At 54.5% G+C, this 24159-nt stretch overlaps 1 protein-coding gene across 2 annotated transcripts; it reads right to left on the bottom strand.

Moving 5' to 3' along the window:
* Window positions 1-435: 435 nt before the first annotated feature.
* Window positions 436-22928, bottom strand: PALD1 (phosphatase domain containing paladin 1). Of its 2 annotated transcripts, XM_055720843.1 has the most exons (20): window positions 22776-22928; window positions 14940-15137; window positions 14703-14805; window positions 14341-14520; window positions 14103-14267; window positions 13808-13968; window positions 13564-13639; window positions 12762-12910; window positions 12580-12676; window positions 12366-12470; window positions 9496-9591; window positions 9156-9290; window positions 8415-8531; window positions 8149-8328; window positions 7223-7420; window positions 6711-6851; window positions 6178-6249; window positions 5852-5992; window positions 2536-2691; window positions 436-761 (listed from the first exon to the last, which is right to left on the bottom strand). In XM_055720843.1, the coding sequence occupies exons 2-20, from the start codon at window positions 15122-15124 to the stop codon at window positions 612-614; spliced, it is 2607 nt and encodes an 868-aa protein (XP_055576818.1). In that variant the 5' UTR covers window positions 15125-15137; window positions 22776-22928; the 3' UTR covers window positions 436-611. The 2 variants fall into 2 exon arrangements, with proteins under 2 accessions (XP_055576818.1, XP_055576819.1); XM_055720844.1 differs by lacking the exons at window positions 436-761; window positions 2536-2691 and adding an exon at window positions 2701-4486.
* Window positions 22929-24159: the final 1231 nt, after the last annotated feature.

The raw sequence follows: 24159 nt of genomic DNA, 5'->3' as shown, positions 1-24159 counted from the left end.
TTAAAAAGTTGGGGAAAGAGCAACAAGATGCCCAAACCTTAAAAATATCCAGGTCTGCAGTGACCCAAGATCTCCGCAACTCCTAATCTAGGCTACAAGTGTTTATGGCTCCAAGTATACATACATACGCACACAGGGAGCCATAAAAAGATATCTCTGTGTGTGCATGTATATATATTTATATATATATGCATATATATGTGTGTATGTATATTTGTGTATCTGTGCATCTATATATACACATGGGTATATAAATATATATATATGTGTGTGCATATGCCACACTGGTTTAGGGAGAAAGTTAAGATGATCTCAAAATATCTGGCACAATTCCGTGCATTCACCAACTTCAGATGCACCAACTTCATCTCAGCATTTCAGAGCCACTTTTTCCATTACACCCCACTCACAATTAAGCACTTGCCTAAAAGGATCGATTTTTAATTTACAGTATTTTTATTGCGTCCAAAAGAACACCAGAAATTCTCCCGTTCTAAGGCAGTTTCAGGGCTCACCCCTCCCTCCCCACACCCCCAGTTTTTGGGAAAAGAGCCTTTTTCCTTTGCCCCCCCGCCCCAGAAAGCAGTAGGGGGCCCCCCCACACCCTGATCCTAAATGAAGTCCCCACGGAAAGGGCGGGAGGTACCCCCCCGCGCCTGCCAGCGGCCCCGCAGCGTGCACAGGGGCTTGCCCTCCAGGCTCTCCAGCTCGGGGAAGCCCAGCTGGTTCAGGACCTCATAGACCCCAGCCACCGCCGCCACCTGAAAGCAGAGAGAGAAGAGATATTTAACTCACCCAGCATCCTCAGGATGCTTTTGCCACTTCCCAGGTGAAGATGCACAGGGAAGGACCCCAGCATCTCCACACATCCAGGTACCTCCCAGCCCACAGCCCCCCAGCTTTCTTCCAGCTACGGTTTATACATTTTATAAGCTGCTTCCTTGCTGCTGGGGTCAGCCGTCACAAGGTTTGTTGGCTTTGGCACCCTTCTGCCAAAAAGCTACAATGGTGCCTTGTTTTTGCTAAAAATGCAGGGATTATGCAGCGGGAAGGGGTGCTTTTGGGGTCAAAGGCTCCTTATATCTGCAGGTTGGGTGTGTTTCCCCACCTCTGGCAAACGGGGGGACAGGGGGCAGATGTAAACCCATGCAGGAAAGAAAGATGCAGTGTGAACGATGCACTTAAACCCATGCACCCAGCATCCAGCCAGCAGCAAGTATCACACATCTCCAGGAAAAGATGGTCCAGTCCCAACCACAACCTCCTGCCATGCTATGCAAACACCAGCATAGCCGGGATGCCACGCCGGGGTGGGCACCCCCCCACACACACTTCTCACTGTGGCCCGTTCCAGGGAGATGGGGCAGGGGGGACAGTGAGCAGAGCTGGCAGCCACCACTTTCATCTCCCGCCTGGCAGATCAAACATGCCAATACGAATTAGCGGTGCTGGCAGAAGCAAGCAAAGGGATGAGGTTTTTCCCACAAAAGGCAGGCACTGCTCACTTAGCACTGTGCAAACCCAGGGAGAAAAAAAACTAATCCCTGCATCATAGTAGAAGTAAATAATAAAAATAAATTAAATAATGAATTAAATAACAACAGAAATAAAATGCAGTAATAAAATAATAATAAATAAATATAGAACATAATACTAACATAATTAAAATTGCTACATCCCCATCTTTCCCTTCTCTCCTTTTACTCTCCTCTCATGCAGAATAAGCCCCCAGGGAGCAGCACACCCACACTCCATGTCCCCCATCACTTGCACCACCTCCAAAGTCCTTTTTTTAAGTCTGAAGCATCTTTCTGCTGCAGAAAGCAGAAAGCAAACCCCCTCAATGCTTGCATAGGAAGCGACATGCCCCAAGTAAATCCAGCACCTATATCCCCCCTGAGCAGGAAATATGGATAATCTGGGGTCTCTCACCCCACCCTCCAAACCCATTTTTTCAGCTGGCTCCCAGTTCCCTTGAATGCCCACTGTCACCATCCCCATCCTCCTGGGCTCTCCCATCCCCTGTGCCACCTGCCCCAGCCAGGCAAGGCAAAGTGGGCCTCCTTTTAATTACTCTTTCCTTTCACTCTTCTGACCTGTTTGGCTGGGATATTGTATTTTTAATCTGCTGCAAAGAGACCAGATGTGGTTTGGGTGCAAGGAGAGCCAGCCAAGCTAATGAAGCCAGAGAGGGGCCCCGAGCAGGGTTGGCTGGTGGCCTCCCAGCCCCAGATGCTGCAATCACAGACAGCAGATCAAAATAAAACCCTGGGAAACTCAAAAGAGGAGAAAAAGGGCAGGTTTGGAGTGGGAGAGCACCTCATCCATGTGGTAGGGTGCCACCCATCCCCAGTGACCCGCCTGGTTTTCCATGACAGCCACCAGCCTGGTGATATGGGAGCTCGCCCAGAGCGATGCTCCCAACAACCATATGGAAATCATATATAAAATGAAGATGGGGGTCATCTTCTTAGCACCCTGTAAATATGAGGTTGAGTGAGGTCTTGCTGGCGGCTTAGACAGGGAAAGCCTCACCTCACGCATCCAGAGACTGAAGGGCCGCTGCCAGGAGTCCTTCTTCTCAAGATGCAGGTAGGCGTTGAAAAGGATCAGGTAGATATAGCGCTCCAGGTACTGCAGGCTCCTCAGCTGCAGTGTCCGCATCTCCTTCTCATCCTTGCCTGACTTCCCCTGGAAGGAGCAAGAGACTGGCTGAGATGCCTGTGGTACCCGCTTCAGGTGAGCATCTGAGAGGCAGCTCCTGCACCCAGTCTTCATCCACCATCCTGCTTGCCATCCCACATGGCAAGTTTGGTGGTGAAGGACCCACAAGGACCTCTTGCCCAAGGGAAAAGCTACGTATGCCACTGCACACCGGCCCTCCGACCCCATTATCCCCCTGAGGAGCCCAGCCCAGCCCGCAGCCTCCTCCCTGCCTCTAGCCAAGGAGGGGGGACAACTCTGGGGACAAAAATAAGCAAATCCTTCCAGCCCCCTCCTGCTGTGGCTTGGCAGTCCAGGCTGTTATTACCTTGTGGTCTCCAGCATATAAAAACTTCCTCTTTACCATGCAGACCTCAAAAATAGATGAGGGATTGCTAAATGTGGGGTGTGTGTGTGCAGGAGCCAGGAATAGTTGCCCAGGTGCAAACTGTACCCAAAACCATGAGCTCCAGGACAGCAAAGCACTTCCCCAGGGCAAAAAAATCTGTCCCCTTCCAGCATTCCCCAGTCAGACTCAGCCACCCCCACTGGAGAAGGAGAGGCCATGGCAGCCACCCAGCACCCTGCTCTGAGGTTGGTGGCCATCACACCTTCTATTATTATTTTTTTTATATGTATAATTAATTATTATTATAGCTGTTATTTTAAGAACAGATGAGCCCTGCAGTGATGCCCCTTCCAAAAATTAATAAATAGAGAATAAACAGCCAGATGGCATAAGAGCCCTAATCCCACAGCCAATCCCACTGTGAACCCCGCAGACCATCCCAAAGAGCAGCAATTCCTTGTTCCGGTGCCAGCACCAATCCACCCTGAGGGACAAGCCCGCTCTGCTTTCTCTAGGTTCTTCCCCAGCCACCCGTTGCCACAGCATACAAACGTTTCCACCTGTGGGCTTTGAAAATTAGGGTTTGCCCAAGCCACCTGCACCTCAACGTGTGGCAGCACCAGGCAAGTGGTTCTGCCCTTGGAAAAGGTGTCTCCTCCACACGTGTGCACCAGTATTTGTAGAGAGCAGATCCTATTATCCTATTATTTATCATGTTATTAGACTATCCTATTTTTTTACTGTATTATCCAATTATTTATCATTTTATTATACCATCCTATTTCTTGTTTATTGTATTATCCTATTATTTACCATTTTCTTACATGCTCCTATTTTTTCCTCCCAGTTTGGGGCGGGAAGGGGCAGGAACAAACCAGAGCAAGTACCAGAGCACCTGTTCCTTCCCTCCTGCTTGCCCTAACCTGGCAAAGCATCTCCCAGCAGGCTCCCAAAACTACAAAGCAGTGTCAGCCCTGGGTGCACAGCATCCACTGCACGATGCTGCTGGTTTACCCAAACGCCGCGTTTCTCTAAACATAACCACAGGTTAATTAAAAGTCCATTAGGGCAATGCCTAGAATATACAATTCCCGTAATTCTCTTCTTCAAACTGCCTGTCACTGGGGAAAAAATAAAAATAAATAAAAATTACAGCATTTGCATGTGCCTTCCCCCAGCCCAGCAAAATCCAACGGGATGGATGGAGCAGCCAAAAGGGAAATGCAAAATGCAGGCAGTGACAAAAGGCTCTTCCTAGGGCAGAGGGTGCAGGGGAAGCGGATGACTCCCTCCTTATCTTGCTTTCCCACCGGGCTGCCAGGGAGAGTTGGATACAGCTGGCCCGGAAACAGGACACGGCCCAGGAACACCCATGTGCTGGTCCTGACTGTCAAGCGCCGGGAAGAGGGGCAAGGAGGTCACGGGAATTGTCTTCTGAAAAAAACCACACCAGGAGCCACCAGGTGAGCCTGCCCTGCCAGGGTCTTCCTCCTGGGACCCCCAAGGCTGAGTGTAGAGGCAGGAGTCAGCAGCAAGGCAGGGGATCATTCTGGGTCACCAGAGAGCATAATTAAATCCATAAGCAGGCAGCCACTCGTTTAGCATGGGAGTTTTTAGTTCTGCAGCAGCAAAGGATGCAATAAAGTAGGTGAGACTTCCCACCGACTATGTGGCTACCCCCTCATAATACATTAAGAGGAGGAAAATAACATAAAATTACTTATTCCAAATAATTTCACAGTAGCTACTGCTGCAAATAGTTGGGTCCCCAGTGATTTGTCCCACAGAGCTCAGGTTTTCTCTCCTAGCTCCCCACCCGCCCTAAAAAAATCAAGAGGACCCCACCAACCTTATGGGGATAAATGCCTGGGGAGCCACGGATGTTACCGGGTGATTGAGTGCTTTGGTTTTAATTCCCCCAGTCAATCGTTTGCAGCCGTTAATTGAAAACACAGGTCAATGGCAGCTGTGGGCAAGAGCTGCAGCAAGGCATCACTGGTGGGGACATTGTGCAAACCATCCCAGGCAGGGACAATGCCGAGCCCCAAGCCCCAAGCTCAGCCTTTCCAAGGCCCCATGAAACAGTTGCACAGTTTAAAAAAAAAACAACCAAATTAATAAAAATTACCCCTTCTCCCCTCCATCAGCCCCACAGCCATGTAAAACCAGGCTGCGTCCCACAGGCTTAGCCAGCAACAGGATGCCTCCTGTAGGGGCATGGATGGGTGCCTTCCCGAGGATGGGTGCCTTCCCGAGGATGGGTCCCTTCCCGAGCTCGAAGGAGCCAGAGGAGCCTTCGGGACTGGGAGCGGAGCAGGACGGACGAGCCCTGCCCTCTGCCGGCTGCACACTGCTGGACAGGCGGGATGCGGGCCGGTGCCAGATGGGAGGGATGCTGAGTGGGATGCAAGATGGCACCTGACAGGCAGGATGCTAGGTGGGATACAGGATGCTAAGTGGGATGTAGGATGGCACCCGATAGGCAGGATGCTGGCGCCAGATAGGCAGGATGCTGGCTGGGATGTGGGATGGTGCAGGGCACAGGACTGGGACAGATAGGTAGGATGCTGGCCGCGATGTGGGATGGCACCAGACAGGCAGGATGCTGGCTGGGATGCCGGCTAGGATGCAGGATGGCATCAGACAGGTGGGTGGCATGTGGGACAGCACTGAGTGACCATAACCGAAAAAGCCCTAGCACCTCTCTGGTGACAGGCCAGAAAGCTTCAGCCCAAGAAAACATCCAGCTTCACAGAGCCCTGCTGCACCCTCTGGGACTGGGGAAGAGGGCATGCTCACCTGTCGGTAGGTGCAGATAATTATTTCTCGGAGATGGTAGTGCATGGGTGTCATGGTCTCGCTGACAGTGTCCAGGGCCATGTCCACCTCCTTTTTCATCCGGTGACCATCTGGCAGAAGCTGGACTACCTTCATCACCACCTGGAGCATGGAAAGAAGCAGCTGGGGTTTCACCAGGTGCCTCCTCACCTTGACCTCACTGCTCCCTCCCTGCCTGGGAGAGGACATGGCCCCTCCAAACAAGCAGCTGTGGCTACTAAGGTAGCAATGAGCGGGCTCAGAGGAGGACCTCTAAAACAGAGTCTGACCAGAGCCCAAGGACTCACCTCAAACTCCCCTTTAGTATATTTGGCATCAGGCACGCTCACAATTTCCTCCTCGCTCATCTCGGGGATGCCCTAGGGTGGTCAGAGAAGGCTGGGCCATTAGAGTCTGCACAGCCCCAGCCCAGATGCCCAACAGCTGAGCAGAAATGCAGACCCTGAACGCAACCCACCGGGACCCCAGGCATCCTCCACCTTCCTTCTACCTGGACAGAGAAGACCCCACCATCCGCTCTGCAAGGTGAGACCCACATCTCTCCTGCCCTTAACCCTTCATCCTGAGGTAGGAGCTCTAAGGCAGGAACAGGGTAAAGGCTCACCAGGGATGCACCCACACTTCTCCTAGAGCTCGCTGGGGGCTAGGCATAGCAAGAGGCCAACATACCGGCGTCCACCCCCCACAGCACACCCTGGTCCTCCCCACACTCCTTTTCACCCTCCTGTTGTGCAACAGCTGCTGCAGGCTGTACTGAACTTCCCCAGCAGCCCCCACTCCAGCCTGACCCCCAGGGATAGCTGCAGATCCCAGTACACACATTGAAGTGCCAGAGGGTGAGGACAGCGATGACCATGGCCACGGTGGTCCTGCCCCGGCCACTGGAGCAGTTGAACACAAAGGCTGCCCGTGAGTCCTCAGCCAGGGCACTCTTCATTGCCTCCAGAAGCCGGTCAAAGTCCTGCCAGGGGCAAAACCAGTGGGTTTTTATGGGTGCAACCCACTGTGGGTCAGCACAGACTGCCCACCTCCCTTCCCCACCATGGGATCCCCCTCGTCCTACGCCCTCCAGGCTAAAATCCCTGGCTCCTTGCTGACGGATCCAGCCCAGCAGCCTTCCTTCCATCTCTGGCCAGCTAAAGGCACCCAGGGTCTCCACGCAAGCAATCTCCCAGGAGATCCTCCCTGCCCCAGCAAGCACCCTGCACCGAGCCTGGGCACACCACCATAGTCCCAGGGCTGGGTGGCACTGAGCACCCAAGTGATATTGACCCCAGAGCAGGAGGAATGGCTTAGGAAGGAGACAGCAGCACCATGCCATCCCTGGGGTACCTGCTCCTTGGGAGCGCAGAAGTCGGGTATGGGGATGCGGCGGTAGGTCAGCCCCTGGCAGGCATTCTTCTGCTGGCTGAATATCTCCTGTGTGGTCAGGCAGCTCTTGAACATCTTCATCTGCTTCTCCACCTCCAGGTACACCTCCAGCCACTTCTGGCACTTCAGCAGGTCGCCCTTCAGGGTAGCCTCTAGTTTCTGCAGAGGACAGAGAAACCCTAACTATAGGACCTGCTCCTCTTAATTTTTTCGGGATTTCAATCGTTTTCTCTTAGATGCAGGCTGACACCCCTCTCAAACACACCACATCCAACCCAAAACCTCACACTGGTTCCCGGTCACTGCTTCTGCCCAGGACCACGGTCCCCACTGTGCTTGATGGGAGCCCCAGGAGCATCATTTCCCACTGCCTCAGGCAGCTCCTCCCCACAGCCATGCTGCTGCTTGCAGCCCAGCTCCTCCACTGCCTATCTCCTCTAGAAACCCAGCTGGAAACATCTGCTCTCCTTTCCCCGACTGCCTTTTACCCTCACTTTCAAGCCACGCTATAAATTCTTCGGGGGAGGATCTCCTCTTTGCTCTGCCTTTGCAAACTCCTACACAGTGACAGCGAAGTCAGAACTCCTCCTTTATATTTGCAGTACAATAAAGAGCCAGTTGACCACTTGGTTTGGATCAGCTGGGCTGTCTCCAGCCTCCATCAGACATGGGAGCGCATGAGCCAAGCATGGCACCCGATAAAACTGCTGCCCCATATTGCCAAAAGAAAAAAAAAAAAAAAACAAACAAGCAGCCCTGGGGGGTGAGTGACTATCAAAGCCTGCAGACATTGCCCACAAGGGCTCCTGGGAAGGGGAGATCAGACCTTCATGGACAGGCAGGAACCCCTGCTGCACCCAGCATCTCCGCAGCAGGCAGGAGCTCACCTCCAGCTGCTGGGGCGAGGCAGCAGGCACAGGGATCAGCTCCTCAAGGTGCCCAGGCTCCCGCAGCGTATAGACCTGCTCATTCCCCTCCAGGACTGCTTCTTCCCGGAGGTTGATCCAGACGATGTGGGAGTGCTTCCTCTTGGCATCCGTCAGGTACCGCAGGACGCTCCCCAGGGTCTAGGGAAAGGAGTAGGCAACAGTGATGGGAGGGCTGGGACCCTGTTGCAGCTGAACCTGCATGCCATGGGATGCATGCCCCTCACCTTGGAGCTGGGCTGCGCAGTCCCGTAGACGGGCATCTTGGGCACCCGTCGGAAGTTGGCCACGCTCATCTCCTTGGCAGTGCTCAGCACGTCTGGGCAGAAGCGCTCATCTGCCACCTGCAGCGGAGCAGAGCCTGGACAAGGGGTGCACCTCCAGCATTGAATGTGCCCCCTCCCACTTATGGGTTTGCATGGGGGTTCCCAGCACACCACCACCTCTCACCCATGGTCCCTGCTCAGGTGAGTCCCCAAACCCTTCCAACACCAGCAAGCCAGGGCTCAAAGCCGGATCACATATTTCAAAGGTAGGAGATGCTCTTCTTGCAGCAAGACTATACCAAAGCAGCAGCAAACCACCAACAGCTCTGGCCTCCTTCACCCCACCACAGCCAAGGACCACCAAGAAACATGAAGCTGCAACTAGGCTAGCATCTTAGGCTCACAGCATGGGGTGCTCCAGCATCCCAGTACCCTGGGTCTGCAGGGCCAAACACATCCATGCGCACAAGGGGTCTCTGGCCATATGCCCAACCTTGCCAAGGGTGCCAGCATGACACAGACCCGAGACATCAACGCAGACCTGGAGACCCCAAGACTCAACACCTGCCCTACAACAGGGAAACCTCTTGCTTCTCCCACCCCACCAAACCTTTTTGAGGGCAAGCATCCCAGGAAGGTGCCGTTCCCAAGGGACAGTGAAGAGCCATCAGCCCCATCCCTACATCCAGGGTGGGTACTCACCAGCACTCGCGTGCCCCTGGTGATGAGGTCACCGGTGACTGTGAGCTCCGACAAGTTCATCTCTGCCTGCAGTCGGTAGAGCTCGGGGTGCCGGCACATCCACCTGCTGAAGCTGAGGGCAAAGCCCAGGGGGTACTGCCGGCGGGGGGCCGGGGAGGGATGTGCCGTCAGCCTGGGCTCACACCCCCTGCTCAATGCAACCCACGACCCCACTGAAAAAACCTGCATTTGCTTGGGAAACTCAGAGGTAAAGACCCCTTCCCTCCCACCACATAGGAAAGCCAAAAAAAAAGCAAAGGAGGGCTTTTTGGGTTGGGGGGCTGGTTGGTTGTTTTTTTACCTGCTCATGAAGGTAGTAGTTGAAAGCAATCAAGTAGAAATAGCGCTCGAGGCTCTGCAAAGTCCTCTGAAGGAAATACTCTTTGGTGCTGCTCCCCTGAAAGCAAAGGCAGGTGGGATTTGTGGTGCCCAGTGCCAACCAGTCCTGCAGCTCCAAGCAGACCAGGAGGCTGGGGAAAGCCCTACACACACTTGTCCGCAGCTGGCTTAGAAGAGAGACAAGCAAGCAGCGAACAGGCCAGAGGCATTTTTTCGTGGAGCAATTTTGAGGGGGGACGAGGGGCAGAAATGCCATTTAAGCCATTCAGGTTTTTTGTGTGCTCATGCTAATTTCACTAAGCTATTTGTTTGGAAAGAAACCACTTCTCAGTGAGACCAGGGCCAGGGAAACTACAAAACCCAATTTGGAACATAGTTTTTTGATACTTTTTTTTTTCCTCATGAAACATTTCAAGTTTTCCATATTAAATGATGCTTAAAGACATAAATTCACATTTCAGCTCAAAAAACCCCTTGCCTTTAGCCCAAGGACACACCGGGAGTGGTTCCAACCAGACCCAAGGGGCATTGCTGTCCTAGGGAGATACGCTGTCTAGATGCTAAAGGGAGACTCAGACCCAAGGGGAGGGGGTTGGTTAATACAAGGTCCTGCTCCCACCCCAGCCACCTCTGTAGCCTTCGGTCAAGATGCTCAGGTGGCAGCATCCCTGGGGAGAGAGGTTGCTGTGCCAGCAGTGCCATAGGTAGGGATGTGGGGAGCCTGCCAGAGACATCACCTTCCAGCCCTGCACTCCAGATAATGTGCAGAAGCATCTTGCTGCCTATGTAGCTGGCTTCAAGCAAGTTCTCATCTTCATCATTACCTCCCCAAACCAGGTGCACGCCCCAGCACAGCTATCTCCTCAAGGTGACGCAAGCTCAAACTCTCAGGATTTTCCATAACTCAGCAACCACCCCCATGCTGCCTCAGGGCAGGGGTTTGTACATCTGAGCATCCCATCCAACAAATTAACCTGCAACACTGGCACTAGCAAATGATTACCCAGTATGGGATCCACGAGCATCCCTGGAGAGCCCATCAGAACCCCCTCCCCCAGGTATAATGGAAAATCCTCTAAGACAGAGCTGTGTATGTACAAGGATTGGCTTCGTAAGCAAGGTTTGCGCATCTGACATTACATGGCTGACTCATGAATATTTACTTGTTCTCCACAAGAGAAATCCAGCCTGCTGTCATTTATCAAGAGGCAGGGCAGCAGGCTTTGCTCAGGAAACTCAAAACAACACCTGTAAGGATGGAGCAGTGCTGGGTTTGACAGCAGAGCAGTGCTTCTCCCCAGGCACTCAGGTTCTTGCAATAAAAACCAGCCCTGTGCTCTCACCCAAAGCAAATCTGTGAATATTCCCCTCAAATAGGCTTTTGATGAAAAGGAAGATGATCCTCTCGCATTTCAGCCATGGAGAGCTGGGTACTGTGGGGGTCCAGCAGTGGCTCAGCATCCCACACCCAGATGCACCTACCCCTGCATCACCATCGCCTGAGGACTTAGATCTCCGCTTTTGCCTCCCAACACAGAGCAGAAACCCACAGTCCAGGGTGACATCATTCATCCGTGCCCAGAAAAGCCTTTCCTCTTCCCAAAATCAAGCAGGGCTCCACAGCTCACCCAGCAAAGTTCCCCAATACCACCTGCAGTCCCTCCAGCCCTACCAAGCTCAGGCTGGTTTTTTGATGGCTGAGCATCAGCCCCTCTACCCTCCTCATCCTCCCCCCCACCCCAGCACATTTTCCTGGCTCTTTGCCATTGTTTAAACCTGCTCTCACTCCACACAGACTTCAAATAAACACTCCTCATAGCTAATTTATGGCGGTCCCCCAGCAATTTGTTTCCCCGGTGTTGACAATGACATAGAGCAGCCTTTCCCCCATGGGAAAAAGTTGGGGGCAAAGCTTCAAGGCAGCAGGAAAATCCCCTGCCCCATGCCTAAGCTTCCCTCACTATACAAGAGAGCACCTACCATCACACAAGCAGCACCAAAAATACCCAAATCCACCCTAAAAGGAGACCCGGGGGATAAAATTTGTGGTTTGCCACTGAACACCAAAAAAGTGACAGTTAAATGCTTTCTTTTCCCATCACTTAATTATTTTCGTGCTGTTTTTCTGCTCCAGACTATTTGCTTTGGCTGCACAGCACCTGTTTTTAGATTGCCCTTTACAGCCAGCCCCAGCACTTCCACTCCACATTCAGCATTTAAATGGGAAAATTACTCTCCAAAGAGGTTGAGATGGGGCAGCACTTCCATCTAAGCATCCTCCCTCCCTCGCCTGGGTGAGGGACCCCGTTGGACAGGGGAGATCACAGCTTTCCAGCACCGAAAACCACGCTTGATGACTTTCCAAAACAAAGGGGGAGGGAAAATCTACAGATAGAAAAGCTTCACCTTTATTGACTATATTTGCAGGAAAGCCTCTAAGCAACAATCCCTCCCAGCTCCTGAGGACTTTTACCAGCCAGGCTGGTATCAATTTTCCAATTCTAGAGCTGACAAAACCAGGGCATGGGATATTATTTGCCCCTGAGGTCATCTACCAGAAGCAGCAGTGAAGCCCAAAACAGCCAGCTTTCCCCCAAATCCCAGCCTACTCTGTTTTATGGCTTTTAAAAAACTGGGGGGAGAAAAAAAAAAGAAAAAAAAAAAAAAGAGAAGCTCCACAACCTTTCAGGTTTCATGTCGCTGGGAAAATTCCAGCTCACAGGAAGCTTCAGATTTCCAGAATTTACATTCTTCTCATCCCCACGCAAGAAGAGCTTGATAAATTACCCCATACAGGTGGCTTGCATCTGAGCAATCCTCTAATTAACATACCTGGATCTGATAGTCCTCTCCAATCCCTTCCAACTTCTTCTTGTACTCATAGATGGCTTCCTTCATGTCATGCATCTCTGAGCAGGAGACGATGGCACCATCCACCTTGTGAGGAGCAAGCAGAAAGCCACTCAGCGAGCCCCAAACTGGGGGGACACACCGACCTCACCCCCACCCACCCACTCTGCCAGGGGTTTTGACGGCACCCCCTTACCTCCTCGACTATCTGCTGGCCTTTGGGGACCATATCGATGAAGGACTGGATGACCCGAAGCCTGTCCCTGGGAGATGTTTTAGGTGGGTGGGGGAGGCTGGAGTAGGAGAAGAAAGAGATCAAACCAGCCCCAGGGGCACGGGCATCCCACCCACCCCAGCCCCAGGGGCTGCCCCTCTTACTCGGGCTTCTGGGAAGCTCCTCGGTGGTGGTGGAGGACAAGTGTGCCCATGGCCATGGCCAGGTTGGTCCTGCCCACGCCGGTCTGGCAGCCAAAGAGCAGCGCTGGTGGGGGTCTGCCAGGGTCCCGCAGCAGTAGGCTGGGGCTCTCCTAGGAGGGAGGGACAGAGGGATGAGGACCACAGAGACATCCAAGAGAGCCACATCTGCCACTGCAATGGCCAGGGTGGAGGTGATGGCCCTGCCCAAGCACGGAGGGGTGGGTGGCACCTCCCCTTTGCTCAGGGGACAGTGTGGATGGACAAGGACAGCACAATGGGCAGTCCACCCACTGCATTCCCCTGCCCTGTGCCCTCTCCAGCCACTGGCAGATGTTGGCTTGTCCACTCCACTAGAGCTTCCCACCATCAGTCCCCAAGCCACTGAGATTTCATCTCCCAGGCTGAAATAAAAAAAGAGAAGCCCCACCATCAAAAGCCTTTGCAACAAATCCAGCTAATTTCTCCCAAACCCATTCAGGGAAGAGCCACCTGCGTAGGGATGCTGGGAAGTGGAGAGGGATGGCCACCTCCAGTCAGGGTTACGGACAAGCAGCTGGACAACACAGACCTCTCCAGCAGGGTCTACAGCAATGGGAATGGGATGCCACCACAGACACAGGCACCCTCTAATAGGCAGTGTAAAGCCAAAACCAGAAGATGCTCTCAGGGAGTCATGCTCCCAGACATGGCGTGCTTGCTCAGGCACACGAGCAAATCGCAACCCAACACGGCCCCGTGGACCAGGCGCTTTTCCTTGGCTCACCCTGAGGAAGTGGATGAAAGCGTCGAACTGCTCCTCCAAAGGGGCTCCCTCAGCGGGCAGGGGCAGCCGGTGGTACCTGCCGGGCACGGGGACAGCCCTTGTTAGGGGGAAGGGGCCACCGCGGGGGGTCGTCCCTACCGCAGTGGAGGACATGTGGCTTAAGAGGGTATTAAGAGCCCAGCTTGCAAAAGCAAAACCACCAACTACACATGAGGAGGAGGAAGAGGAGGAGGAAGGGCAGCACCTGTAGGAGGGCAGGAGGAAGATGGGTCTGCGGTAGACCTCCTCCATCACCTGGATGTCCTCCTCACACTGCACCCGCACGGTGTGGGGCTCGTCCCGCAAGCACTCAATGTCGTTGTAGACATAGTAGACGCTCTCACTCAGCTGCGCGAAGTCATGGATCTAGCAGAGATGTGGACCTCCGTCAAAACCCACAGGACTCCCACCACCTCAGCAACCCCTCCACTTATCTTTCAGCCGGGGATGCATGCACCCCGTTACTGCTGTGGTCATGACCCCCTCCCATCCCACCTCACCTCCTTGCGGATGGCCAGCTCCAGGCTCTCTGCCCGCAGCCCACGCTGCAGACACTGGAGGTTCTCATGCAGATTCTCCTTGCCCCGGGGGGTGTAGGACACAAAGTCCCCCTCCAACTGCAGGAAGACCACGGGCTCCTCGCGCACACAGAAGAAGATGCACTCCTGCAAAGAGGGGGAGAGGTTGCCCAAAGGTTCTCCTGCCTTTTTCCACCCCAGTTTCCACCCTCCCACCAACCTTGTGGCCCCCTCTCTGCAGCTTCTGCAGCACCAGCTTGAAGCCGTTGAGGCTGGGTTGCCCCATGCCGAACACGGCGTAACCTCCTTTGGCTTGTCGGAAATTGGGAGCGCCGCAGCTGCCGGTAGTGTTCAAGACGTCTAATTTGCCATATACATCCCTGACCATGAAATATTTTCCCTGCAAAACAAGATGGGCAGAGAGGAGATGGGGAATAAGTGGATTTGAGCAAGCCGGCTTGAACGCAGCTGGGAAGAAAAGATGACTTTTCTTGGTGATCTTCAAAATTAGCCGCAAAAAACTCTGAGGTCTCCAAACCCCAGGCTGAAATGGGTTCGGCATGGGGTGGCGGTGATGCTGACCTGCACAAGGTAGTGTTCCAGCATGGTCTCAGAAATGCGTCCCACCGTGTAGTTGGCCTTCAGCAGGTCATCATGGATCTGAAACTCCTCCCTGCAGTTGTACCTGTAAAAGCCACATGCGGGTTGGCAGAAGAAAAATTAACGGCATAGGTACAGATTAGATAAAAAAGCATTATTTAGGGAAAAGAGTTCAGAAAAATAAAGGTCTGGAGCTGCAAGAGGCCACCAAGGACTTACGTGATGACCACGGGTGCCACCTTGTTGGTGATGATGGACTTGGCCTTGCTGTTGTGGAGCCCCAGGGTCTGGAAGGAGTGGATGCTGAGGGAGCGCTGGTCCTCCATGCTGCCGTCACCCGGCACCCTGCTCTCCAGGGGAGATGCCGAGACTGCCTGCTGTGCCGCACTGGCGGTTGTACCCATAATCCGCGGGTGGCTGTGCCGGGGCGAGGCGGCAGCGACCGTGGGGAAAAACAAGGAGGGAGGGAGAGGGAGGAGGAATTTTTTTTTTCAGCTGCTCCTGGTTTGGGAAGGGAAAATCCTGGGCAGGAGCAGGGCACCCCCCCGCCAACAGCCGGTGAGGAGAGGCCCGTTTGGGAAGAAGCGCTAAGCCAGCCCTTTCCCTCCCGATGCTGCAAAGGGCTTTCTTCCTCTCTGCCTGCCTGCCACGCGGCGCTCTCCGTCAGGGAGGGTCTGGACCCAGAGCAGCCAAAAGTGGGGCTGACAAGGTCAGGGGGAAGGCAAAATGCTGGATCTGGCCCCTAAAACCTGCTGAGTCAGCAGATGGCACTGAGGAAGGACACAGTGGCACAGCTCTTGGACTCATCCTCCACTTTCCCAGCACCTGTAACTCGCTCCAGGGTCCTTCCCCACACAAAAAATGCTTGAACAGCAAGTAAATATTACTAAATATTTAGTAATTTAGGAGCTGCCCAGTGTGCTTGGAGCAGTGAGCAAAGCTCAGGGAGGTTGCTCCCAGGTCCAGGCTGTGCATGCGTGTGCATGCACACACATGTGTTGATGCACATGCAAGCAAAGGAGGAGCCACAGGGTAATTGTGAAGTGCCCTCGTGATTTTGCAGCCTCAGAAGTTGTGGTCAGCAGCAAAGCAGAAAGGTGTCCCCCACGCAGCAATAAATAATCCTGCAGTCCTGGCAAAGCCACTTGATCGCACGGGAGGCATCAGGAGCCTTGAGGCAGCGGGATGAGAGATTTCCTCCAGCTATTAACGAGCAAATCTGAGAGCTGCCTTTAAAGCAGCCGGTTATTCCCACACTGCAGGAGCACCCTCTCCCCTAGGGCAGGTGGGGACCCCAAAAGCAGACTCCCCCATCCCCAAGGAGCTCATCCCTATACAAGGATGAAAGCAAAAGGGCCAGCCCAGGGCGGGGGAACTGGCGGTGGCCAGGAGCATCCTGCCACACTTGACAGGTCCAGGACAATGCGCCGACTGTTTGCGCCAGCCAGGGCCGGATCCTGGTAACCAAATGAAGCAAGAGATGGCAAGGGGGTAGCCTGGAAAAAACCCAAAACTCTGCCCACCCCTACCAAAATGGTCCCAAATAAAATCTCCTTTGTACTGATGCTACATGGGGAAAAACCCTGGCAGCATCCAAAGGGAGACAGTACCTGCTCGGTGGCAATGCACAGCGCTGGGAAACCCGGGGTAGCTTTAACCCAGTCCTACAAATGCCTTTGCAGCTGCTTCTGCTGCCTTGCAAGCAGGACAGGATCAGCCCCTTACTGCAGTCCCAGGGAATGCGATGCCCCCAGCAGCTGCAAATGCTTCAAGGGGGGGAAAAGCCTCCGGAAAATGTGCTATTTTGAGACACCCGTGCCCCAGCATAAATTTTCCCCTCCTCCCCATCTTCCTTCCCTGCTCCACAGAGAACTTGTTGCTCTACCGTGTATTTTCTGCACCATTAGGCAGCCTGGCTTCTTTTACACATAAGAGAAGGGGAAAAAAATCCCAGCTGTTTCAGACTAGTGCCATTTCTCCAAGTCCCCTTATGTGTTTCTTTCACATGAACACTGTCAGGGCAAAAATAAAGAAAAAAGAAAAGAAAAAAAAATAGGGAGGTTTCAAGTATTTCAGAGCAGGCGCTCGTGGCTTTGGAGAGCTCAGCCAGCAAGCAGGAGGGGGGCATTCAGCCAGGATGCTTTTTTTCCTTATTTTGCTCAGAATTGGTGCATCTTTTCAAAAGCAGTTGGCACAGCCCAACAAGCTCTACCAATTCCTCTGGGTTTGCTCCAGCATCCCCATGCTGGGGGATGGAGACTCACCCCCCAGCCTGCAGGCAGGCACAGGCAGATGCTGTATTTCCTCCATCCTTTACCCCTGCTGCAGTCACCCACCTTCACCGTAGATCCCCCCCGTAGTTTTTTTTTTCCCCAACAAACCACACCAGCAAATAATAGACATAAAAGACACCAGGCAGATTTGGAAATGGTCTTTCAAACCACAAAATGAATGGAGAGAGGAAATCACATTACAGTTGCTTTCCCCTGCTTGGCCGGGCAGGCAAAAGCAAGCATCTTCTAGAAAAGCACCAAAATTACCCAAAATGGGTGCTCCGGGCAACCATGGGAACCGCTCTAAAAAGGCAAGGGAAGAGGGAAGCACTGCTTATCCATCTGGGAGCAGCTATTTACTGGTACTGCTGCATCTGACAGGAGTGGGAGGGCTTACACCCTCCCAGTGCCCAAGCTGGGACACAAAATGGGTTGGGTAGGGAAGCAAAACCCTGTCCCAGGAAACAAGATAAAATGATCTTGCCTGAAAAATCTCCCAAATATAGCTGGTGGCTGCACCGAGAAGAGATGCAATGGAGCCACCATCACAGGCCAGCCAAGGTGGGGCAGGAGCCCAGGGACCAGCCCACCAAAGGGCTCTGGATTAGCCCAAGTATCAGGTGGTTTTCCCCAACAGTTGAACACAGTTAGCAAACACTAAGCAGGTGCTTAGGCAGGCAACTTATCCTTAAAAAAAAGCTTTTTTTTTTTCTTTTTTTTTTTTTTTTTAATTTAACCTGTTTTTTAAAGAACCCCACAGCACCCAACATCCCGGCCTGATGTTAAGATCTGTGTTATTCCCAAAAAATCAGCCAAGCTGGTGGGGCTTTACCCTGTTTCCATGCCACTACAAGAAGTTAGGAGCCTCAGATGCAATTCACATGGATCTTACGATGGCATTAGCCATCAGCTCGGACAAGCCAGTTTTGAGCATGCCTTCCCTTGTGTGAAGCTGTATTTAAGGGTTTCCTTGCTAGGGAAAAGGATGCAGAGACAAACCCCCCTGCACAGCATCCTTGCCGCCTGCCTGCATCTTCTCCCCAAGGCAAGGGGCGCAGGGACAAACCCCCAAAATACTCACCCAGCCAGCTCATCCCCTCACAGGCACTCAACAAGCCTATTCTCACAGACCTAAAAGCCAAGCCTGAGATAAATGGTGGATGTGGCTTGTCAACAAAAAGCTCATTTTCTCCCCAGCCACAAAAAGGACCGACACCCTGCAAGAGCACATCCCAACCAAACAAACCAGCACTGTTCTCCAGGTGTTTTGCTTAAATTCAAAGCCTCAGCGGCCACCGGTTAATTATTGCTGCTGCCTAACAAGAAAGCAGAGCTTCTGGTAGGCAATGTATAGATGCTTCCCTTCCCCTGCAGACCTCCCAAGATCTGCCAAGCCCAGGCTGGGTAGGGAACCCTGGAAAAGCCACAGGTAGCACCAGGATGCTGCTTGAGCATCCTGAGAGATGATGCATGGGTTCTGCGGCCTCTTCCCCCTTAAGTCACGGTTATGTACAGTGCTCAGCCCCCACCTCACAAAGCTGCTCCTCTCCCCCGCTGTCCGGCACAGGGGTTATTCCCATGCCCAAGGACCTGGCGAGGACTCAAAGCTGGAGCAAACAATGGACTAAATATAGTGGGGGGTGGCTGGGCTGCAGCTGCAGGATGCATCTGCCCTGGCTGCCGCACTGAGGAGGAAGCGTGCACTTGCCTGGCTGCCTCATTGTCAGCGGGAAATAAATCAAATAAATCTCCCTCCATGCATCCTCAGGTTATTTTATAGGTTTTTTAAATAAAGCACAAAGCCCTTTGGGAAGCAGCAGCAATTGCAGCATCCTCCTAACACATCCATCCCTCCCTTGGTGTGGGGCAGCCCCAGCAGCTTTTCAGCACTGAGCCGGCATGGATGAAACCTCGAGGGACCGGAGGGCACCGGCACCGCTGATCCAAGCAGGGAGGCAGGAAACACCACAGTAGCCAGCAGGAAGCCCCAGCGCTGCCGCAGGGGCATCACCGAAACCTGGAGGAAGCACTGGAGCCAAGCCTCCTGCCCCGGCGTGCTCTTTAACCCTCTTTTTCAAAAAACAGTGAAAATAACACACAAACATCAAGCCTTTCGCCAGGGGAGCCTGTGTGGGTTGGGAGATAGCCCGGAGCAGACGCTGCACAGAACTGAGCTCCTGTTGTTCCAGGTGATGCCAGAAAAAAGCAGCTCAGCTTATTAAAAACAACATAAAAAAAAAAAAAGTGAGAAATAACATATTAAGCCATGGTTTCTCTGAAACGTATCATTTGCCCACCAAGGTGCAAGGGCAAAGGTGAAATAAGGCAAGGAAATAACACAACCCAAAATGCTTTAAACCAACCCAAAAGCGCTTTGCAATAGGGAGGTAAAGGCTCTGGAGAGCCAACTTTGTAGCAGACAGCTCTGGTTTTACAAGCCTTGATTGCTTTATTATTATTTTTAAACAAGCAAAAGCAAACGGCCTCCATTCTCATCAGCTCCAGGCTCCTTGGAGAGCCAGCACTGACAGCCAGAAGTATAACTAAATAACCAGCATTTCCTAGAAAGTACTGAGGTATTTCTCAATCAGGCTGAGATTGGTGCTGCCGATCCCCTACACACCCTGTGCTCCACCACCAGCACCTGCCAAGGAGAAGGGAAAAGCATCAGTGCGATGCCTTCCCCCAAATCAAAGTGGGAGCACCAGAATAATGAGGACTTCATGCTTCACACCCCCTTCCCGACACACTTCTGCCTTTTGGCAGAAAACTGAGGGCCACATCCCTGTCCTCCACATGCCCAACCCACCGTTAGTTCCTTCGTTTAAAAGTCCTTACCCTGAAGTCAAGGAAAGCTGTTTGAGATAAGGAGGGGGGGGAGAAAAAGAAGGCATCCAGGCACATCCAGCCACTGATGGAAAGGATGCTGGTACCCATTGGGAGGTACCAGGAGTGGTACCTGGGCTGCAGCTCTTGCTCCCAAACCTGGTTTGCAGTGAATTATTGATCAGCAGCATCAAACCTTTGTTGAGAAGCAAAGCCCAGGTGACGCACTGGAGGAATTAAGATATAAAGGTGTCTCATCAGCAGGACATGGCTTTTTCAGATGAGCCACCTCAACTTTGCAAAAAGCCCACCTATAACAGCTAAAACCAGCCCCAGTACAGGATGCCCTTTGGACGAGCAGCTATCATATGCACACTCTCTCCTCCAAAAAAACTCCTTTACTTTTTTAAAGACCCCTGGCAGGTCCTCTCGCATATCACACCGGTCCCTGAGGTGCTGATTCACAGCCCAGAGGCGAGAGGCAGCTCACAGCACGCAGGAGACACTCCAGCTGCCTGCTATTGAAGTGAGGGGTTTTATCAATGAGCATCAATGGGAAGAGGAACAAAGCCCTGATTTGCAAGCGCCAGCACTGCCAGTAGTGCCATCAGCTCACTGCCAGTGGTTTCAAGGTCTGCAAGCATGCTTACTGAAGAGTTTCATTTCAGTGGTGCAACAACAACAAAAAAGCCATATGGGTTGGAGATAAAGGCCGGAGGCATCTCCAAAGAGAGGACCGACCTGTGGAGGAAGAGGAGGTTTCCTCCGACACCAAATACTCCCCAACTCACCAGGAAGCACCACAGCACCACGCCCAAACCTGCTCTGCCAAATTTTTCACCCTGTGCCATTTCCACCTCCTCCTGCAGGTTTTGCAGCGTGACCCCACTCTGGATGGCAGCAGAGGGGGTCCCCACTGGGGACCCGGGGGTGGCACCCATGGCACAGTACCCCGCTCCCAACCCCGGGAGGCTCAGTGCCATGACCAGCCTGACCAGGGCGTTTCGGGAAGGCGAGGGCTATGATTTTGTGCTATTCATAGCTAACCACCGGCTCCCCTCCCGACGGGGAGGGCTGGCGGAGCAACAGGACGGCTCCATTTACACGAGGCTGCTTTTCAAAGCCATCAAAGCCAGGCTGCTGCAGGCCACACCTTTTGCAAGACAAGCGGCACCTTATGCGCACCAGCACCCGCCGTCGCACGCGCCTTTGCACGCTCTCCGCGGTTTGCATGCGGTTTGCATGCGGTAGTGCACGGGGCTCGCTCTCCCGGGCTCTCTTCTCCCCCACCCTGCTCTCTTAAATAGTGAAATCAAGCAAATCCCTGGGGGTATTTGTTCACAACAGAGACCTGCCGGTTATTTTTAGGCTCCGTGTCATTCGTGCAAAGACATAATCACTTCCTGCCTTCCAGGAAGGAAATGTCCCACCACCGCTGCCTGCATGCCTGCCTGCTCCCTCCTCAGGCAATGCCTGCCCGGCTCCCAGCCCACCCAACCCCAAAACCCATTGCCCCTCCATCCCGGAGGGAGTTAACAACCAGGACGCAGCCTGGGATGTCACAAGTGCCAAGGTCCAAAGCTCTGCAGGGAGAAGAGGGGGGTGTTCACCCCCCAGCGCCGAGTGATGCGGCAGGGAAAGGGTAGAGGAAGAGGTCCGGAAAAGTCCAGCAGCCATAGGAAATGCAGCCTGGACACAGTTTCTGAAAGTTTTCAGCCCTGACAGCTACAGATGCTGGGCAGCAGCTCAGCAAGGGCAGGCAGCCTTTCCTCATAGAACATCCTCCTCATCCTGGCTCTGCCCAGGCACATCAGCAAGTGTGACCCCATCCTACATGGGGGTGGGAGCCCACCAGGCTCTGCGATGTACCTGGCACACACATGCCAGTGGAAAACCCGTTAAGTGATCCCAGGTTTCCTGCTCCTCCTGAGCTCCCCAAATGGAAGGCTGCAGAGCCAAACCCCAGACCAGGATGCTCCCCAAGCATGGAAGGGACTGCAGTTACATCTGCTCCTCTTCCTCCTCCATCTTCATCCTCCAGCAAGGAGCCATCCCACAGTTCCCCACTTCAGAGCCTGCTACCCAGATGGCTTTTGGGGGTATAAGGGAGGCAACCAAGGGATGCAAACCCTAAAACTCACTTTGGGGCACTCCAGCCGCAGCGAGCACGGCTGGCACCGCACGGCAGACTGCCGCACTGGGCTCAGCGCCTGGGTCAGCCGCCTGCGGGGCCGGCTTCCAGGCAGCAAGAGGGAGGAAAAAGCCCCTTTTAAATAGCAAACAGGACTGCAAAGGCACAAGAGCTGGGAGGACGCCGCGGGGCGGATGCTGGGCCTCACAACTAGTTACCCGTCTATTTTCTAGAGGTTTGAAGAACTGAGGTGGCTGCAGAGACACCCTCCTCGCCGGAGCTTGGGCACCTCATGACCATGCTGCGGGGTTTGTGTTCCTGGGGCACATTAAAGCTCCCTCCCATCGCCCCCCACCTTGGCTCTGGGACGAGGGGACCCCTGCCCAGCAAGCACCCCGGGCCCCGCGGGAGGAGGCTGCTCCCAGCAGCACCATCCGCCCCGCCCGCCCCCGAGCAACCCCCGAGCTGCCGCCCGGCTCCAAGCCGATACCCCACGGCTGAGTCTTCCCCCTCCATCCCCCTCCCCACGCAGCCGGCTGGGAAACGACACCCCCTCCCACCTCCAGGAGGGGTTGAGCGGGGGAGCCGGTCGCAGGAGAAGGCGGGGGATGCCCGGGCCCAGAGTGTTGGGGGGGGTCCCTGGTCCCGGGGGTGGGGGGATGCCCGATCCCGGAGCGGGAAGAGGATGCCCGGCGCCGGGAGTGGGGGGAGGATGCCCGGCGCCGGGCCGGGGGGGGCGGAGGATGCCCGGCCCCGAGTGGAGGAGGGGGGGATGCCCGGCCCCGGAGGGATGTGAGATGTCCGGCCCCGGGGACAGCGCGGTACCTGGCGGCGGCTCCTGGCTCAGCTCCCGCGCCGGGCTGGCCGCGCCGTCGGGCGCCCCATGGGGGCGGCGGGAGCGCGGTGGCGGGAGCGCAGCCCCGCGGCCGCCCCGACCGCCGGAGCCTCGGCGGGGGGAGGGGGCGGGGGCGGAGGAGGGGCAGCGCTGCCGCTCGGCCCCGCGCCGCGCCCCCGGCGGCCCAGCACCGCCCCCCCCCCGGGACAGCCCCCGGGCCCGCCCCGCCCCGCCGCGCTGCCCCCGCACGTCGCACCCCGCACGGCCGTCACGGCCGCAGCACCGGCGCTCTTAGGGACCCCTGGCGTGCGGCATCCACCCCCCGGAGAGCCCCTGGCATGCAGCATCCCCCGGCCACAGCACTCATCCCCTTGGGGACCCCCTGGCACCCACCGCCCGTGCTCTCAGGGGCTCCATGGCATATTCCATCCACCAGCCACAGCGCCCATCCCCTTGGGGACCCCCTGGCACACAGAACACCCCAGCCACAGCACCCATCCCTTTGGGGACCCCCTGGCACACAGAAGCCACTGCGCCCATCCCCTCAGGGACTCCCAGCACACAGCATCTCGCAGCCACGCTGATCCTTCACATCCCTTCCTGGCGTCAGCCCCCTGGGACAGACAGTAGCCTAGCAGATGCCACCACCCCAGCCAGGTTCAGAAGGACAACAGCAGTTTTGGCAACGTCAAGGCACCGCCTGCACCTCTCAAAGCCACAAAGCCCTTTGCAGAAATGGAAGAGGAGGGAGGGATGCGTGCAGTGGAGGCCAGAGTGAGGGATGCTACTGGATCCAGGCTAGGTGTGAAATGCCTGCAGGGAGCCCCTGCTCCCCTGCTTTACCATGCCAAGGGGGACTGCTCCCCGAAACTCACACAGGGAAAGTAAAGGTCCAGCACTAGCTTCTGCAAGCACTCAGCACAAGTGTTAAAAGCAGGCTGAGATCTGAACAGAGGAATCTGTTAACTTTAAGCCTCCTTGCAGCCTGCTGGTGATGGACACCCCCCCTACCCTGCCCAGCCCCTGTTCATCTCCTCTCCCCGGTATTGTTGGACAGCCAGGTCCCAGGGCTCTTCACCACAGGTAGGGCGGGAAGCAGCTGCTCTAAGCAGAGCTGGATACATAGCACCCCTTTCACAGACCCAAACACTGCCTGGCCTGAGCAAGCCATCTGCAGAGCCTCCACGCTTGGTCTTGTGTGAGGCTTTCAGGGCATGATGGAGAGGGTGTAGACCTGGAGACAACTTCTGAAATATCAGGGTAACTCCAGTCCCCCTCTCAGAGCAATCCCTCCTTGACTGGGCCAGTCAGGCACTTGGGAAAATAAGGCTGCTGCCCCCCCAGCAGCTCCCCAGTACATAAAGGCACCGTGGT

This window comes from Falco cherrug, chromosome 9, assembly GCF_023634085.1.
Source record: "Falco cherrug isolate bFalChe1 chromosome 9, bFalChe1.pri, whole genome shotgun sequence".
Lineage (NCBI taxonomy): Eukaryota > Metazoa > Chordata > Aves > Falconiformes > Falconidae > Falco > Falco cherrug.
Note: the sequence above shows the minus strand (reverse complement) of the source record. Positions and strands in the feature narration are given on the sequence as shown.

What these genes read in the sequence shown, in the direction of transcription:
- PALD1 (XM_055720843.1), bottom strand. Translation starts at nt 15,124, where the DNA reads ATGGGTACAACCGCCAGTGCGGCACAGCAGGCAGTCTCGGCATCTCCC. An exon ending in TTCCTCCTGCCCTCCTACAG is followed by an intron (nt 13,640 to 13,807) that starts GTGCTGCCCTTC and finishes CGTGCCCGGCAG; the next exon opens with GTACCACCGGCTGCCCCTGC. An exon ending in ACTACTACCTTCATGAGCAG is followed by an intron (nt 9,291 to 9,495) that starts GTAAAAAAACAA and finishes CCCCGCCGGCAG; the next exon opens with TACCCCCTGGGCTTTGCCCT.